General features: G+C 38.6%; 1 protein-coding gene and 1 long non-coding RNA gene across 7 annotated transcripts in view; one reads left to right on the top strand and one right to left on the bottom strand.

Moving 5' to 3' along the window:
- Positions 1-20333, bottom strand: part of gtdc1 (glycosyltransferase-like domain containing 1) — a 253451-nt gene that overhangs the window by 39017 nt on the left and 194101 nt on the right. For 4 of the 6 annotated variants that reach the window (XM_067987190.1, XM_067987191.1, XM_067987189.1 and 1 more), the window contains exons 5-7: positions 17307-17690; positions 12728-12837; positions 11944-12088 (exon numbers count right to left, since the gene is read on the bottom strand). In XM_067987190.1, coding sequence (XP_067843291.1) covers positions 11944-12088; positions 12728-12837; positions 17307-17690 — 639 coding nt within the window. Of the gene's footprint in view, positions 1-3693; positions 3827-4895; positions 5080-11943; positions 12089-12727; positions 12838-17306; positions 17691-20333 lie in introns of all 6 variants that reach the window. The other 2 variants (XR_010963397.1, XR_010963396.1) reach the window with 2 other exon arrangements.
- LOC137323572 (uncharacterized) lies at positions 14684-18870 on the top strand. Its single transcript, XR_010963398.1, has 4 exons — positions 14684-14765; positions 14893-14959; positions 17533-17702; positions 17986-18870. It is a non-coding gene; the product is annotated as an uncharacterized lncRNA (long non-coding RNA).

The following is a 20333-nucleotide window of genomic DNA, read 5'->3' as shown; positions in this document are numbered from 1 at the left end:
CTTCCTACGAAAGTGAATAACCTCACATTTCCCCACATTATACTCCATCTGCCACCTTCTTGCCCGCTCACTTAACCTGTCTATATCCCTTTGCAGACTCTGTGTCCTTCTCACAGCTTACTTTCCCACCTAGCCTTGTATCGTCAGCAAACTTGATCCCTTGTATCGTCAGCACACTCGGTCCCTTCATCTAAGTCATTAATATAGATTGTAAATAGCTGAGCCCCAACTGATCCTTGCGGCACCCCACTAATTACAGCCTGCCAACCTGAAAATAACCCGTTTATCCCTACTCTCTATTTTCTGTCCATAAAGCCAATCCTCTATCCATGCTAATATATTACCCCCAACCATCTACTCAATACGCTGCTCCACATGGCTCAGGTTGGGAACTGAGCGAAGAGTGACTTGAGTCTGATCTGTGACATTGCAACTCATTAATCTCTCATCAAGCACCTTCAACAAATAAGACCCAAGACCCAAACTGCATCACACCACCAAGGTTGAAATGAGTATGAAAGAAGGTGAGATAAATCAAGATATGGTAAAGCAGTGCTAAGTTTGGGCTTTAAAAGCCTGTGAATTGTAGAAGAGAGAAAGAAGAAAGAACTTGCATTTATGCAGCACCTTTCATGACCTCAGGACATCCCAAAGCGCTTTACAGTCAATGAAGTATTTTTAAAGCATAGTCACTGTTGTTCTGTAGGAAACACGGCAGCCAATTTGCACACAACAAGGTCCCATAAACAGCAATGTGATAATGACCGGATAATCTGGTTTTAGTGATGCTGGTTGAGGGATAAAGAATACTGGCAAGAACTCCCCTGCACGTCATCGGGAGCATGGGATATTTTACGTCCACTTGAGGGGACAGACAAGATCTCGGTTTAACATCTCATCAGAAAGAAGGCGCCAACAACAGTGCAGCACTCCCTCAGTACTGCACTGAGGTGTCAGACTAAAATATGTGCTCAAGTCTCTAGAGAAGGAATGAAAGACAAGCAATCAGAGCCCCAAAAGCAGATTGGTGCCTTACAATCACTCCCAGAAATCCATTATTTTTTCTTGCTTTACGTTACATATAAATATTGCACAATATTACTGCTGAAAAGTAAATACATATTTGACTAACCTCTTTTGACCTTGAAATTACAGGGTCTCATGAAATCACTATCTCTGTTATTTCAGTAGGGATATTAACCCGTTTATTTTAGTGTCTGCTAAAATAATGGACGAAGAATTTCAAGCAAATCCACCTTCACACTTTTATTGCTCAGCATAAATTCATGGCTATAGTGATTCTGTTATGGTTCAATGTCTGTGCAGCCAGACTGGTTTGATAGTACAATATTTATTTGTTAATTCAAACCATAGTGCTCAAGTTCCTCTTGAGAAAAGTGTGGCATATGACTTCTACTTGCTTTACTCTGCTGCTGTGTTGGGTCCTGGACCGAAATCCATTCTCTCCTGCGCAGAAGTCCACTTCTCCACTATTCCTTCAGAGCTCCCCCATCATCCTTCAATGAACTAGGTCAGTCCGGCTCCTCAAGCCCCTCCTGCTGCGCTCGATCTTGTGTTCTCCTTACCTCTCTACAGTGTTCCTCGGACCACCTGCCTCACCTGCACTGATCACGGGGATTTACCTTTCACCTTCCCCCGATTCCTAGGTTTCATTGCTCTCAGTCCTCGGATTTCACTCCCACTGCTCTTTGCTACTCTGCTAGTATACTGGATCTGCTGGCGCGCATTATTAATACCGAGGTCACTGCTCACCTCTGCTAGACTTCTGCATCAACATTTACTGGCACATGGTCGACTTTCCATGCCTCCTTGGCTCTCCATTTTCCACTCCAGCAATGCACCCACTGATACTCTACCTCTTGGACAGCTCCTGAATTCACTCCCTTTCCACATCTGTCTCCGAACCTGGACATTAATTCATCAGTGTTCCAAGCTCACTCCACCCAGTCTACAAGTCAACCTCTTTCCACCACAAAACCTCAGACTTGATCTTTGGACTTTCACATATTCTCTTCTCCCTGGCCTCTGTTTAAAACCAGGACATGTCTCTCCTAAATCTTTGCCATACGTATATAACCCAAATTCCCTATGTGTCTATTCGCTTGCGCATTTTGGCTGTTGCTCCAAATCTGAACCCATTACTTCAATCTCCCTTTTTTTTCTTCTCTTGGCCCCTCTCTCATGTCTCCTCCCCTTCCCGTCACCTAATCCTGCCACTTTCATTACTCTCCTCTCGCGTTCTTTGCCGTCCCAAACCCTATCTCAAACCATCACTGCTCATCTGTCTTCCTACTATCCTACTCCTGTTCCAGGTTTGAATCCCCCTTGGATAAGCCTATTGCTACTCTCTGTGCCTGTTTCAGCATTCTCCGAAGGGCCCACTGAGGCACCTATGGCTGCCTCCTTACGAGCAGAAGTCCCAACTTCCTCTCTTTCTGACTTTCCCGCTTAGCGAGCCGGAGCTAATCTTGCTGACCTCCATCCCACCCTGCAGCCACTGCCCCCTTGAACTCTGCCAGCAGATCAATGATCAGTGCCCCTCTCTGCATTTCCCTCCAGAAGGTTTATTCACTTGCGAGAAAGGCGCTTTACCATCCACGACCCTACCGTGCGTGACTGCAGTGATATGATGGCTTTGACGGAAATTTGGATCACTGATTGTTTAAAGAGGAACAATGCTGTTGGAGAGGGAGGAAAGCCCTCTCCAACCCACACACATGTATGTATATACACACAAAAGTTTTTTGGGGGGGGGGGGGGGGAGTTGATCCTTTATTTTCATAATTATTTGAGGAAATTGCATATTTTCTTTGATGCCAGCAGCCCACATTTAGTCTCACACAGATAGAAGACAGCCATCCTATTGCAGTGGACCAATTAGTAAATGGCTGGTGTAAAAATGTGGATTGACATGCTTCTAGCTCCTAGAGGCTAATTGTGAAACTCCAAATTAAACTTAAAATTGTAATATTGGGCAGAAAAGATATCAGCTCACAGGAGATGTATTTAAAAATGTCCAGTAAAGGACCGTGTTATTAATTATCAGCAGTGCCACCATTATTTCACCTTACATCCTTGTTATATTAGGGGCGCCAGTGCAGGTTAACATGATACAGAGGCCACCTCACTTGTACTGGCAGTGTTATATTTACCCTCATCTCTAGTTTCCTCTGAAATCCATTATTGCAGATAAGTGCCTGCACATGTGCGGTGGCACCTCCGTATTCATGAGGAAATTAGAATATCCTGTATGTGGTCCCATTTATTCTGGTTGCACTAGCTTCAGTGTACTTACTGTCATGAATCTACCAGTCCACAGGAGGACTGGACTCACTTCAGAAAGAACAGGCAATTTCAAAACATGCACTAATGATAATGTGACATTGTGATATGCCATTGATTTCTCAGAAACTGTGCCAACTTCAAGTGTCAGACTGAAGCCAGTAGAGTACTATTCCAGCATCGTGTCACCTATTTCGTGGTCTCATTAGAGGCAGAGGGGTGCAATGCAGTTTGCCCACGCTAAGCTTTTTTAGCCAAATTTACCCCACTGGAGTATGAAAATACTAGTAAACACCAGTAACAGTGAGATATAATTTGACATATCCCATAGGAACCACCTGGGTTTGGGGGTGCAGATGCCATACTTGTATTGGGAGACCTCAGACATACCTTTATAACAGAAAACACAACCTTCTTTCTGAGTTCTGCCCTTCTGCTTGGAGGATAATGTGAACTGAAGGAAATGCCACTCAGTTGATTTGGTCATATTTTTCACTCTCTCTGGTATTCATTCAGCCAGATCCTGGTTAACAAGCAAGCTTGGAATTACTTGGGATTCAGCAAATATAAGTGAAAGACAATTGTAAATAAGATAGGCATTCCGAATGAACTGCTACACCAGATAAGTTCCCTATTTTTTTTGTTATGCCATACCTGTTTTGCTTGAAAGATGGTGTCCCACTACCTGATTCACATCTATCTACACCACATAAATCTTCAGAATAAGGCAACAACCATAAAAGTAACATCACAAAGAATAACGGATCCCTGGGAGTGATTACAAAGGATCATCACAAATCACAACAATGAAGTTCATGTGGTTTAGAACTGTCATTTGAAATCTTAGATCGAAACACTATCTTGTTTAACTGCAGGGTAGCTATCCAATTTACACTGTTCATTTTGTGGGGTGTTTTTATTCAGTCTTTGTGTACTATGACGATCACTGAGGATGCTGCATGTTACTGCATTCAATGTCATTGACACATGAAAATCCTAACACTGAAGTATTAAAAGCCACATTATGAATATCATTTTATTATGACCTATCTTACAGCTAATTACTAGAAAATTCTATGGGCGGTGCATATAATCTATTCTGGGGCAGAAAACTTCAAACAAGGTCTCAAGTTCCAGATAGGATATTCCAGTTAGACTCTGTACTTACAAACAAGTGATGAACTATAAATCATTGAGGCCATCTTCCCAAGACAGGAAGCACCAATATAAAGGGAATTAACAAAAAGGGACATGAGTGGCCATTCAGCCCAATGTGTCTACTCTGCCAATTGGTCAGCTCTATTTTTTTAATCCCAATTTCGCATCCTTTCTTCATATTCCTTGATATCTTATTTCCCTTGAAAGTATCTACCTCCCTTTCAAACACTTCAATTGATTCACTATATTATGCTTTCTGTTGAAGTGCATTCCGCATTCTCACAATCCTTAGTGCATAGCAATTCTTTTTGGATTTGTTTTTAACCAGTTTGGTCCAAATTTTTAAGATTATGCCTTTTTGTTCTTGGTTCCCCTACCACAAGGACAAATTATTCCTTATCAACTCTATCAATTATCTTCATTATTTTAAACACCTTAATTAGATCAGCCCTTTTCGTGGAATGGGGCTAAGTGATATCTCTTTTAGGCAGCCAGCACACACAGGATGGTCAAATGGTCGACAGCGCATATAGTGGCGAAACAGAAGTGGCGCAGCCAATGGCAAATGTATTGATCCCGCCACCAATGATGCGTCAGGCCAGTCCCAAAATCCAGAAACTGTTATACTAACATTTCTAATTTTTTTCTATTTTCAGAGAATCTTGGTTGGACTAGTACCTCAATTCCTAATTAATGAAATCCAATTATTTATTTGTGCGGACTTTTAATTTCAGGTCTGCATGTCGAGTCACGTAACAGCTGGCTACGGTCTCTTTAAATGGGCAGGATTTTAAGTGGCCGCTTGCACACCAGTGACTGCGATCAGGGTTTTGTTTGGATTCATGGAGTCAGAAGGTATGAATATTTTTATATATATGACAAAGGATCAGGCTACTTCCCAAGTCAACGCTTTTTATTGATTAAGGGAGAGATCCGGATTGCTTAGATCATTTCCCAATAACATTCAATACATGCTAGTTTGGGTCAGCAGGCAAGAGTTGGTGTGTGGCCTGTGCTGAGCTCAGCAAAGACCCCCAAAGTCTGGGAAATAAAACAACCTGATTCCTCAAATAAAAGTCCATAAATCATGCTGCTGCCATGTCTCCGGCGCCATTAATTTTCAGTCTAAGTGGTAGTGGCATTAAGAATGGCTTAAATGCAGCATATTCACAATCGCCATTAATTTTAATGGGGTGGCGCTATGATAATTACCTCCTAGCTGTTTTCAGCGAGGGGTAATGATTAGCAAAAGTCCCAGGAAATTATAGTAATGGCGTAAGTAATTCATGCCATAATTTCCTGGAATTTTTGCGCTGGAATAATGGTGCACACCGTAGATGGTGCAAGTTTTCAACAAATTCTGGGCCAATGTTTTAGATGAGGTCTAACAAGTACTTTATATAACTGCAGTACCTGCTTGATTTTATATCCTACACTTTGTGATGAAACCTAGCATCCTTTTTGATTCCATTTTGTGCTTGTAAGATAGCTCTTACTGACTGATGTACCTGAATCCTTAAATCCCTTCTTTTTTTTAAACCACCAGCCCCCCTCCCGGTGCTTCCCCATTTAGACTATATTTCCATCTGCCATTCTTGCATCCAAAGTGTACCATCTCACACTTCATTACGTTAAACTGCATCTGTCATCATTCCACTCACTCAATCAACGTTCTTTAGTAATTTTCTGCTCTCTTCTTCACAATTCACTGCACCATCTAGTTTAGTATCATCTGCAAACTTGAAAATACTCCCCTCTCTTCCCAAATCCAGATCAGTTATATACAGAATGGAAAAATAAAAAGTATATCATGTTAGAAAACAAGAATGATCATGAATCTAAAACAAAAAATAAGACTCAAAAAATATGGAATGAAGTGCCATAATCCGGCACGAACGGCAACTTCCAATTCTTTAAAGCTTAAACAGAGTCATATATTGTGTACTCGTTAAAAATCTTAGCATTGATGTGTCTGTGGCGCTTGTATGCCTTTCACCAATGCACCTGGGAAATATCTATCTACAGTTTCCAAGTCAAGCTTCTTTAAGCCCTTTGGCTCACCCTGCATCCTTACTGACCAGTGCTTCATGTATATGTGTGGATTTGTATTTTGAAATAAGTGGATAACTGAGACCTTTATTATTACCATGTTGTCAGGAAAGTAATTAATTATTGATAAAAAATAAAAAGCTAAATCCTTACACTAAAACTCCAAAGAACTATATTTACTCCCAAGCTGATAAGTCTTATGTTAAACTGCACTAGATAAAAGTTGGCAATAACTTCTTTCCCCAAAAAATGTTCTCCCCTCCTTTCCTGAAGGCATCGACTTCTTGCTGGGGTATGATTCCACTGACACCAGGTGTCCTCCAGTACCTTTCCCGAGTGACCATTATTGACATGTACCTCGACAGTGTGTATTTAGTAGACTTGTCAATTGTGGGGTTGCGGGGGTGGGGGGGTAGGGTAGGGGGAGTGCTTCCCAGCCCAACCCAGCCAGATCCCTTCCTCGCCCGACGTCCATCTATGCCCGCTTCCAAAACAGGTTGTCGGATCTCGATCAGAAGCAGAAATGCTAACTGATTTTCCACTCTGTAACCCACAAACAGTGAGGTCGACTGTAACACTCCTACTGCCACCTCAATGGAGGTCAGCAACTCAGCACAGACTGTAGAATTAATATGGGACTTTGCCTGGACTGTATGGCTCAGCTACTCACCAGATAAACTCATTGAACCATTGTGGGAGCCTTGCAACGACTTTCTTTAAAAAAAATTGCTATATTACCCATTCTCTACATGACAAAAAAAAACTTTTCTTAAAATTGCATAAAGCTGTACACCTATTCTAAACTGTACCATGCTACATTACATTATTTCTATGACCACCCATGTTTTATAAAGTGCAAAACATGTAACTAAATCAAGTCCCAAAATGTTGCAAAAAATTAGTGCATTCCTATATTGTGCTGCCTATTCCTTATAGCACCACATAATTTGGTGAAACAGATTATTTATTTTGTTGTACAACTATCCATGCTGTTGATCTGTAAAATTATTTACATTTTTTTCTTCCCTCTTAGTTACGATAATATTACTATAATCTACCAACACTGAATGTGCAGTCTGACCATAGGTGCTACATCATTGCGTAACTGTATATAACTTGCTGCAATTGGTAGTGTGGAGCTAACTGCGTCAGCAGTGAGATGGTCTGTCTCAGTTGTGGAGGGGCCAAAGGAAACTTTGTTAGGGTTTTACCAACTTCTTTTTATTGGTGAAATGCAGCAGGATGGTACATGCCATCATAATTGGGAATCACTTTGTCACAGCAATTAAATGAGAAAAGCACTTTTCCAAATTAAATGCAGAGAAAATGGCAGTACTGAACTCATAAATGTTAAAACACTGAACCTGTTACTAAACTAACCAGAAAATGGCCTTTTAAACTGAGTAAAAGTATAACCTCTTAACATATAATGTGGGGGTGGGGTGTTACAGTTAGGAACATGGGAACAGGAGTAGGCCATTCTATTCCGCCCCTTGACCCTGTTCCACCATTCAATTAGATCATGGCTGATCTGTATCCTTTGTAAACAATTTTACAACACCAAGTTATAGTCCAGCAATTTTATTTTAAATTCACAAGCTTTTATTTTAAATTCACAATTTTATTTTAAATTCACAAGCTTAGATCTGTATCCTAACTCCAACTACCCTCCTTGTAAGCCTTAATAGCCTTGCCTAACAAAAATCTACTATTATGAATTATGAAATTTTCAACTGACCCCCAGCCTCAACAGCTTTTTAGGGGAGAGTTTTCCAGATTTCAACTACCCTTTGTGTGAAGAAGTGCTTCCTGTCATCACCCCTGACCGGCCTAGCTCTAATTATAAGGTTATGCCCCCTTTTTCTGGACTCCCCCAACAGAGGAAATAGTTTCTCTCTATCTACCCTATTAACTCATTTAATCATCTTAAACACATCAATTCAATCACCCCTTAATCTTCTATACTCAAGGGAATATAAGCCTAGTCTAGGCATCCTGGCCTCATTATTTAACCCTTTAAGCCCAGGTATCATTCTGGTGCTAAAATAAACTTCTTTGAAAGAGATGCAAACATTTTATGAGGATCCAGAGTAGTGGTATATTTTGCAAACTACTCTCCTAACCACATCCATCAGATTCAAAACATAGGGAGCTTTTAAAATGGGGGCAGCTGTGTCACAAGCTGGACGTCCTGGTTATCTCCTGTGACAGAACAGCTTCCATGTTTACCATTCGATCCATGAATTTTGGTCTTCCTTTTTTAATTGAAAACAAGTGACAAATATCACAACAGCAATGACGGTCACATTATGTGTCAACCAGTCTCACAGCAATAAAGTGGTTAAAACTTCAAAAGAAAACCTGAACCCAGCTAATGCTGGCTGTCATTGTGTCACCTTTTACGCAACTTTGAGTGCTGCTTAAAACTCTGTTCCCACTCCTGTCTGATCAGGCACAGCTTGCATTTGTAACACATTACTTTTTAATATCAGCTTGTGTATCAAATTGCATTGTAATGATGTTTCAAACATGACTCTGCTTAGGGACAGTACAGTCAAATCTCATTAACACAAATAGTGTTCTAATAACATAAAAATCCTTGTTTAACAAGTAGTTGTGTTATTCTACTCAATGTGCTCCCACTGAACAACTCCAGGAGAGCATTTACTCCTGATAACAAGTATAAAATATTAAGGTCCATCAAAATTTACATTAATGAGACTTGACTGTAAATGTAGAATCTTGGTTATTTAATTATAAGCATATTTTTTTAATGAAACCAGATGACTGTTTATCTAGCACTTTTAAGAAAATTGTCAGTATTATCTTTTTGACTGTAGACTTTGATCTACCGCACTAGCTGAGTTCTAATTACTTGTTAACTCTTTTACTAAGCTGGCTTTGTATTTTGGACCAGAATTTCCAGACACTTTAATAAACTATGAGTTTTCGACACTGAGATAATACAGGTTCTCAACAAGCATAATGTAATTTGGGAAGAATCTAGTCTGAAATTCTAAAGCCTGTGCCACACTGACAAGAGCATTGGACAATGGGTGGTCAGTTACAATGATACAGATTGACAGCATTGGTCAAAAGTACAGCTGGAAGGCCTGCACATGCAGGTTTCACAGCTGGAGCAACAAATGCACTTTCACAGGTGTGCAACATTTGTGGTTTTAAGATTCCAGGATCTGTTTCAATGCTTGGCTTTGCATTAGATACCAAAGTTGAGAGTAAACTCTATTATCATAGCACTGTGACTCAATGCAAAACTCTGCACTGCACCAAGTGTTCGTACACTGAATGTGTTGCAGTTGAAACTGCTAAATATTTGCCACTCTGTCACAGATTCATGGCTTTTGTGCATTTCTGAGATTGCCAGACCCCAAATTCACTTGGAACCATCACCACCATTTAAGAGACCACTATCTTCTTTTTCCTGTTGAGTTCAAACCTAGGTCTCCAGAGGTGAAGGGTACTGACTGAGGACTAGTGTCTTGAGAGGGGTTTCTGGGATGTTGATGCTAAATTATCCCTGTGACCTTTGAGTGAAGTGGCAATGAAAGGGTCGGGTGACAAAAAATGAACGACTAAAATGTAACTCATTCTGTGTAAAGCTCTGAAGGTACTTTCTACTTATTAATTATTTTGTTGGCTCTGGTTAAAGTTTAATTAGCGAATTCCTTCTGCATCGCTAAACACGTTTTCCATAATTTTCTTTTACAGCAGTCATATATTATATATAATCTGAATGTAAAATGATAATTTAAAAACAAGAGGCTATCTGGAAATAAAAATAAAAATAAGGATGTGAAAAAGATACATGACAGGCCGAAGTGGGGAAATAAAAGACAAGGTAACTTCAGGACTAATAACTCTGGCATAGTTTGGTACCATAAATTACTACTCCTGAGTCACATGTTACAATTATAAAATATACACATTACCAATATAATGTGCCTAAAAAATATTTATGCTTCTATTTCAAAGTGTCAAATTAGATTTTTAAAAAAAAAAATATTTTGCCACAGAGCTGGATGATTAATATCCAGCATTGTTCTTTAATGGGGCCTGTGGTTATCGGCTGGGACCTAAAGCTCAATCTAAATATGTGCGGCTGAATAATCAGGTGGGAGGTGGACAAAGAAAGTCGTGGCGGGATAAAACAAACCAGCAAGGAGGCAGACTGGGGAGAATCCCTCACACCAATAATATGGCTGTAATGAGCTGCAGGGCAATATTTGCTACCATTTCAGTGTTTTAATGGTTTTGTGACTAAGTGCATGTGTGGAAACAGCAAATGGCTCCCATGCCAATAATAGTATGTATGCATGTGTGGAGAGGGGAATGAGGGGAGCATTAGGGACAACCGCTCACCTGCTGTATGAAAATAAATAACTTTATTACACCTCAAATCCTACTGTCACAGTTAATAACGGTCTAAGTCCAACAGATTTGTTTGAATCTGGGCCAAAAGTAGCAGACAATTGGAATTCCTTTACCTGTGCAGATGCCACGGCCTTAGTATATGTCATTAGATTTAGAAATATTCTTATACTGAATGGGTTAATATTGATCATGTGTCAAGAAGGCAACAACATGACCTTTATTTCCATGAGTGCTAAATCTATGAATCTTAATATGAAGATCTATCCCCTTCAATTCCTATAATTTATTTGCAAATAGTTATTGGGATTCTGATCCTACATTTAATTAGCTGATAATTTTTCTTCACTGCATTATTTTACTGCTGGCTATGGCCGTCAGTCACATTGTCCAGCAGTAATGGTTCTGATAGGTGGAATGTTATTTTTTAACTGTAATGCAGATGACATAGACTTATGAGACCTGACTTGAGTTGGAACAGTGAAACTCTAATTATTGATAGCACCTTTCTTGAAACCTTGAAATCAGGGGAATATGATCATATAATTATTTTTTCCTTTTTTTAAAAGTAAAATAAAATGTTAATTATTAATGGCACAAAAGGAGGGTAAATAAAAGTCATGATTAAAACATTGCTGTATTAAGGATGTTTTAATTAAGTGAAAATGCTAATGTTGTTATACTAAGCAGATCAGATTAAAATGATCCTCACTGTGAGTTATTGTAACCCATATTTTATGTTACATTACCAATGACATGTAAAAAACATCTACAGAAAAGAGACACTACAAGCTGTAAATGCTACAATAAAAAAAACACTATATATAAAATGACAGGGACTAAAAATTCTTTTTCAGAATTTTTGATACATCATGTCTTATTTTTTACATTTACAAAAGGTAATCGCGTGACAGTCGCTTTAATTTCAAAGATACAGGGATGCTGGCAAATTGATTTCTAAGGAAATCATTTCTGTCTCGAATGTTTGGGGAGATCTGCATTTCAGTTGACAGTAATTAGCATTAACTAATAAAGAACACTCACATTGCCACTCCAAAGAATTCGTGTTTTGCTGTTGAGACGACAATGTCTGCCATGCACAGAACTTTGAGGTAGTCGTCTTTACTGCTTTGGTAGCCCCAGTGCAAAACAGAGGAACCCAATTCCCTTCTGGCCTCAGCAAAGATGTCTTTAATGAGAAAAAAAATATTCAACAATTCAATATGGTGCAAAATTAACTCGTATGTCAGCTTTGCCTCGTCTGAAGTTCAGGTTAATTAGCTTCTGCTTATTTTATAGAACTTCTCCGAGTTGTTTGCTTGTATAATCAAGGCAAGGAAGCAGAACCAAATGCTGAGGTGCAAAAGCTGACAGAAGCAAGGCCCGCCTCAACATCCTCCCCTCGATGAAAAGCCAACTGTCTGCTTCATAAAACTCGCTTAGCAGACAGTGAAACAAAATGGACTGTAAAGTTCGTTAAATGAAAATATTAAAAAAGAATTAAGCTAATGGAGATAAAATTAAAAGAAATGAGGCAACAAAAACATCACACCAAAAATGGCATCACTCTGACAGCTAAGTTTCCTAATGACGGACTGCATTCGGAAAAATTAAATGGCATTCCATGCTTAAATTTCTTTGGAAAGTAATGATCCATGAATGATGCTCACTCCAGGCATTTAGAAGTGGAAAAAAATGCTCAACAACAACAAAGAGGGATCTGAGACCGACAGAGGTTTTTGCAACACCGAAGGTGATAGCTTCTTTTTGGCAGGAGTGGGGGGGGGGGGGGGGGGCGGGGAGATTTTATTCCTGACGGAAGCAATACCTGGTACATCCATAAAGGTCTCGCCAAGGACAGACACTTGAAAGGTTAGTCCGTTTTCCTTCAGCTTCAGTAGCGTCTTGAAGAAGACCTCGGGGTCTTTGTCATGCTCCCTTGAAACAAAACAGAGTTCAAGCTCATGAGTGGGCTTTACAAGTTAAATCAGGTGGTGCTTGCGAAGTCATGACAAAAAATGATTTCAGCCATGGCGGTAAACTACCCCGACCATCCAGGCTCAAAGTCCCTCAACTTTGGAGCACTAAACACGATGATTTCCATTTTTAACCTTTTCAAAGAGGGACAGTAACCAGAAGGCCCTGTTACCAAGAATTATATTTGATGTTTTAATCTGGATTTGTGCTGATTTTTAATATATATATTTTTGTTTAAAGATTAGGTATTCATAACAACAATGGTATGAGTGGCTGGAAGGAGTTTGTAGTTTGACACTGTGAGGGAGAGAACTTAGCACACACAGTTGAAATGACAAGATTGTTGAAGCACCCTGAACTAATGACTGCATATTTGCTGATGTTAATTTAGCTCCCTTACACTGTCAAGTTCAATAACTCCTCCAGCTTTGTTCCCCTGAAATCGTCATCAGGGCTAACTGTAAGAAAAAAAACATTCTTCCCTGCCCCCTACCCGCCATAAATAAACTATAGGAAAAAACCTACAGGATGTTAAAATTAGTCTTAATTTTGTCTAACTTGTTTTTCAAATATAAAAGAGTAAAGAAATCAAGGGGATGAAATTAGTCAACACCAAATGGGCCAATAGTGAATTGGCAGCCCATTTTACACATGCTCAATTTTCTTCTCGAATGTTGAACAATTTATAGCCTTCCCCACCACCCCGCCCAACACTCCTCTTTAAAGAATTTGTCAGAGTACTGTGTGGCAAGTTCATCCACAGCACATTCAGAGTTAAATTAAAACGTAGTAATAAAGTTAACATAGGAGGTACTTAATACCCTGATTCTTTTATCAGTTTTGGCAACACCAAGAGGTACAGATTCAGGAATGTTATATCAAACTGTGAACACAAAATAACCTTTCAATAGTTCAGGCCTACTTAACAGGACTGTATATGCTTTTAGTGACCAAAATGATTTACATTGGCTGGAAGCAGTTAAGAATATTTTAATACCAGCATGTTCTAGCTTCAGTGATTACCACTCATTTTGGTTCAAAAAGTTTACTACTTTCAATTTGTGCAGAATAGGAAGAAAAAAGTGCAGGGGCATCCTTCCAACTTAGAGTCTGTGACATACATAAAATACAATAGGCCAAATAATGATTTAGCAGCATAACATTGTTCTTTATTCTTGCCATTTTTTTTAAAAAGAAAGAAACAGTCCAATAAAACATTTCCCATTTTAAATTACAAATACTGGGTTTCAACAGAATTTTTACTCGGTGAAATTTTTATTCAAGTGCTAATTAGTGCAAGATGGATTCACAGTTTTATTGCGCATCTCCCTATCACAACATTAATCAATCCTGCAATCAGAACATATTAACTCTTTTTATTTTAGCACGTGTCCAAGACATATGAAATTCAGATTAACCCTCAGAATGCCTTCTGTCTGGCCATCTATATCCACCGTTGATTATTAAAAAATCTGTCCAAATATCCTAAACCTATGACATATTGAAACACTGAATAAGAGCTAGGTTGCCAAAAATGCATCTCCAACAATACAGCCTTCCAAATGCAAGTTAAAATTCATATTTTGCTTATATATATGCATGTATGGTGGCTTACAGATAGTGTGTGTGTGAGAGAGAGAGAGAGAGAGAGAGAAAATGCTATCATATGGTTTGGAAGGTTAAAGTCCAGACTCAATGTCTAATCTGTTTTAAAAATACAAAACTAATTCTTTTGTGTGGAGCAGGAACATCATCATTTACAAGGACTGTGGATTTAGACTACAATAGCTTTTTGCTGAAGGTCAAATGTCTCTGTTACGTTTTAATAATAATCTAAAGCAGCACCTCCAACTGCACCATTTCTGCGGGGTTCATATTAGGCTCCTAAGGTGTGGTATTAACAGAGCTTATTTATTTTAATTTGAGAGGCTCTTATTTGCCCGTTCCCTTGTGGTAAAGCTGATTTCCATGATGATTCCCTTCTTAATTTTAATACCCTTTTTACTCATCATATAGACATTAGAATTTTCCAGGAAATAATGGAACTCCCGCGCAGGAAGAAAAGACAACTGAAGGGATGATGGTAAACTAGCTTTTGCAATTAATTGGTGTACGGTAGTGCACGTGTATGATAACAGAAATTTTCACCAAGGAAAGCGAGGTTAATTAATGTATGAGCTGCATTCACCAAGATGCTGAATTTAGTATTTTTCCCCCATGCTGTCTTAAGTGCCTTGATTTCCCAGTAATGACCTAGTTCTCCTAATGAGTAACATTAACCCCTGGCTGTATCTGTCCAGGACTTAATTGTCAACTGAAGCTGAAATAGAAGAGTTTGCCGATCAGCAGGTATGTGGTACATTAACACATGTCATCTCAGGTCCTAATAAATAAATCTGTTGCCATGGAAATGGTATCATCAGCAGCATTGCCTTTCCTCACTTTTTGAATAAACGGTCTCACGCCATGAGTGGAAAGGAAAGTGGGGGGGGGGGAGGGAAGAGGCGGGGAAGGCGAAGGAGGAGGTAGAAGTTAAGAAAATATGTAAGTAAATAGAATATTTATGCAATTCTCTCAGGTAACTTTCTTGAATATTTCAAAAATATACATTTTTAAAAATTATCTTCTTGCTCATGACTAAAAATTTTCTTTTTTAATTATATTTTCCCCTCTCTTCAATCGCAACTTTCTGATTCTGATTAAATCTACCTATTTTTTTCTCCTCCCTTTTTTGGTCTCTTGTATCCCTTAATTAACAAACCTTGACATTAAAGTAACCAGCCAGCAAGTGCACAGAACCGGGTGGCATTTGAAGTGTTTTATCATGAAATTATCCCAACAGAGTCCATCCCGCAAGATAACATCATCATCAATACTCCATGCAAGACCCAACAGCTCAAGCACAATATTGCCTGCCATTTATCTGTTGTCAGCATAGGTTACAAACTGTAATCCTTGACTGCCTTGGAATTAGAATGTCTTTGATGTCCCCACAAGAGTTTTTGCCTGAAGGCTTTACCAATGCTCTGCAGCTCAATGTTTATTCCTCGTAATCTTCCTCTCATCTCCAGGCTACTGGTGACAGATGGTTATGTGCACACAATAGTATTAGAGTTTGATATTTTTTTGCTCTCTATACAACAAATATCTATCAGATGTGGGCCAAGAAAGCTGACATAGCTCACTTAGGTAATAGCAACAAACAGCTTGGGTTGATGTTTTTGTCATTTTTTTCCTACTCCCTGCCCATTTCCTTTCTAAAATTCTCAACGGTAAGGTATATTAACTTTACTGACTTTTATCAAAAATGTATAGAAAATGACACCTTTTTATTATAGCTATATTAAATGTTGATTTTTCCCATATGTTAATATCTTTTCCACATAAATTTTTTGTACCTCAGATCAGATCGTTAGATAAGACCATGAAATAAATAACTCATACCAAATTAAGTTCACTTGTCTGTGATTATACTGCATATCCTGAAGCACTACTAAAATTTACTGTGCCCCCATGATTTCAAAGGATGCCCTAAACATAAGCTATGCTCCCAGTAACATCTCCATCTCCACTACTATTTAAGAACGTACTAATTTTATTTTTGGAACTGCTGCTTGCTGGTGCTCTCTTCTTGTTGTGATTAAAAATTCTGCAGCATAAATACAAAGTGCGTACTAATATATTTATCACGGATCAAGGGCTGCAGGTACAGCTGAAACATTTGACAGCTTAGTTTTACTTATTTTAAAAGATGGAAATAGGAAAATACCGATTTTAAAAAAATAAATTACATTATGGCATGATTTGTAAACTAATTCTAGGACAATTTATTCCTCACTAAGGCTTTCTACTATATCATCAGCAATGTCACATTTTGTTTCTTAAGGCCCTGAAGTCAAAGATGAAAATCCCTTTAGATACCAGCTGCTGCAGATCAGCTATGAAAGCTTCTGGAGTTTTAATGTACTGGAAGTCAAATCTGTGTAAAGACGATTTACTTTGCCGGTGTGCGTACTTACTGCTTCACCTGTAAACAGTTGCTCAATGAAAATCTGACCTACTGATCCCCCCCAAGCCTCTCTTCCAAACAGCTCATAATCTAGGATGAAGTGGACTCTAATCAGGCCACATGCAGATTAAACAGGCTAAGAGATAACTAGAACAAAATGTTCATGTTCACTACTGGAAGATTATCAGGCTGGGTTCCCCCCCCCCCCCTTCCTCTCTTTAATCCCAATTTACTTCCCTCCAACAGCACCGAAAGCTGAACTTTATGAGTGTATATTTGTGGTGATTATCTGAGCAGTAGATTCTGCTCTGTTTAGAAAAGATTACAAGATCCAGCTTTGTCAGTGATAATATCTGGAACATGCCTCTGAAAGGCAGAGATTAACTAAATTTATAGATTACCTCAGATGTACACTACTTACCACCTGTGGGGCCAGACAATATGTACAGGCGTATGCTGGGAGGCAGCACTGCAATTTCCATCCAAGTTCCCACCCAACATGCTGCAGGGGTTAAAGGCCATATGTTCCTTATCTTCTCCTCCATGATAAGCACTTGTACCTTCAGTTTTCTTGATGCGGTTCAGCTCTTCGAGTGTTTCTGATAGGTTTGATAGTCTTTCTTGATTTCTGGCATCCTGTTTTTCAGCAGGACCAGGTTCCAGGCATGAAGAGCTGTTTCTCATCAATCCATCATCTGCTTTACAGTTTTGCAAAGCAATCAGACTCTTTAATGCTTTACCATCTTCAACTTCTTGAATATCAGTCATCTGCAGATTGTGGCCAAGTTTATGTGCTGGCAGAAATCTGAAACAAGAGGTCAGATTGTGATACAACTGTCACATGGAAAATGGGGGGGGGGGTGGGGAGGGGGAAATCATTAAAAAAATTATACTGCAAGAAGCTGAGTAAGAAAGTTTAGTACAATATGGAAATTATTTTTAGTATATAAAACAAAGAAATGGTCAATAAAAATCACTTAAATTACTGTTGAATACAGTTAATTCCACTTCAGAAAATTCCTCCAAAACAAATGTTTTTTAATGTACTATGTAGACCTACAATAAGCACAATGTAATTAATCTCAGTTATTTTTCCACAGGTTATGGTCAACGAAGAAAAGAATCAAGTCTGTTCATGTAAATTTTATTTTGATACTGCACCAAAAGCTATTAGTTAAAACTATTACTACCACTTTAATACTGCACTTAAATATTCCATCCTGGTGAGTCCTTAATAAAAAAAACAAGTGCTGCATTTGCTGTGGATTTTTTTCCCCCAAACTGATTTTTTTGAGCTCAGTATCACACGCCAGAATTATACCATTGTCTAGTTACACCAAATAAGACTGTTCGAATATTACCTTCTGAGAAGAGTGAGAAATTTTGGACTTGTGTTAGTTTGGGACAGGATGCTGCATTGCTTCTGCCTTGTCAAACAGTTAACAGTTGTTGTTAAGGAGCATTGTTAATAAGAGCAGCTCTGTCGTGTTAATCTTTTCATTTCAGCATCTTTGTCTACGGAGATGGAGGTGGCTCGTATTTAAAACACTCTGCTAAAGATTACAGTCAGGCTGGCATCCAGCAGATGAAATTCGGAAGGATAAGGGGATACTGCATAAAATAATTTAATGGATTGGTGTTTCTACTGAACTGATCATGTGAAAAAGTCTGCTTATGTTTTTTTGACTGTATTGAAGGGGTGGATTGTAATTTAATACAAAAACTATTTTACTTGAGATGCAAAACAGGTTAGTTTGTCATACAGTTCTTTTTACTGACTTTAAAACAAACACACATTCTGAGGAAATGTTTGGTTAAACTCTTAACTGCATACTCACTTTTAGGATTAGACCCAACATTTTTATATTCTGGAAAAGGTACTTATGGAAAAGTCTGCACTGTGTCATAGCTGCTACCAGACCCATAAAAAAAATGTGGCAGTTCTTTATCTGTAATACGTACTTTAAGGGGTCATTCACAATCTTCCAGCGTTTCATAAATATATAAGATCAGTGTGAGTTTGTGTGTGTGTGTGTGTGTGTGTGTGTGTATGTGAGAGAGTGAGGTGGGGAGGGAATTATAAGAATGTACACTTTCCATTTGGAAGAAATACCAATAAAATCTTAAGATGGCTGTTTCAAAATATAGTGTCTTTGTTAATAACAATGCAATTTTAAAAATGATTACTCACATTCTCTGGGTACACAAGTCAACTTAAGAAGCTACTATAATTATTTTTCTCCAACATTATTTGAATTTTTCTGTTCCTTTATGTGTAAGAAAGAACAGAATGAATATATCCAGTTAAAGTTCAAACACCCTTGGTAAAATACGACTTGTGCGGAGGTTAATTCAGATCCCTCACACTTACCTTGTTTATAGTGCCAAATGGTAGATGAATCAATGGGGAGAGAGGGTGGATGTATATGTTAGCTCCCATTTGTCACGATAAACATTGTAAATGTAAACTGGTCTGAATACATGAAACACTCTTTTGTGGTGAGTTTTGTTTTATTTGATATCTCTAAATGTGGCATTCCTATCAGTACATTTTTGCCAAACTTTACAGTCAAATTTATAGATTACCTTTAACTCTTCCAGTACTGTTCCAGGCACTTAACTTACTTATTGCTCTTGACCTAGTTTTTAAAAAAGCAAAAGAATGGGGAAAACTGCAGTTGCCAGTACTCGTTGTTCATGTACGTGTACACTTTGGGTTCACCTGTTTGGTTCTTTGAACTAGACGAAGACAATGTATATGTGATATACCATTATATTTTAGCCACGGCTGCCAATTCTTTCTGTCCTCTATTCATGAACCCCGTTTTATCCAGGTTAAACAGGCCAGTCCCGCAAACTGCAAACCTCTTTTTCCTCAATATAAAGAAGCCAGTTCCACCAAACAGAAGAGAAAAACACTGATTGAATCAAGAGGCGGACAAAACATAAATAGGTTCAGGATCTCCTCCACGCCAATATCGCACCCATCCATGATATCATCAGCATACATTATTAAACAAGAATATTTTTCTAAAATACAGAAATAATCAAAAAGTTGTTAATCAAATGGTAATGCTTTGTAACAGTTTAATTCCTAGACAATGGACGATAACTGCAGCTCTTCATAGTCTTCCCTTTTCCTCCCTCCTCCAAGAGGTTGACTTGCAAAATGAGGTAGAAAAAAGGTATTGGTTAACACTATATTTATAAATTACTTAGATGAAGCCATATATCCAAGTCTGCTGACGACACCAAGTTGGGTGGCACAGTGAATAGTGTAGATGGGAGCAGAAAGTTGCAAAGGTACAATGTTAGATTACGTGAGTAGGCAAAACTGTGACAGATGGAGTTCAATGTGGGAAATGTGAGGTCATCCACTTTGGACCCAAGAAAAAAAGATAAGAGTATTTTCTAAATGGCGAGAAGCTAGAAACTGTGGAGGAGCAGA

The sequence above is a fragment of the Heptranchias perlo genome, chromosome 7 (genome assembly GCF_035084215.1).
Source record: "Heptranchias perlo isolate sHepPer1 chromosome 7, sHepPer1.hap1, whole genome shotgun sequence".
In the NCBI taxonomy this organism is placed as follows: domain Eukaryota; kingdom Metazoa; phylum Chordata; class Chondrichthyes; order Hexanchiformes; family Hexanchidae; genus Heptranchias; species Heptranchias perlo.
The sequence above is the reverse complement of the archived record's forward strand: the minus strand, read 5'-3'. Positions and strand labels throughout refer to the sequence as shown.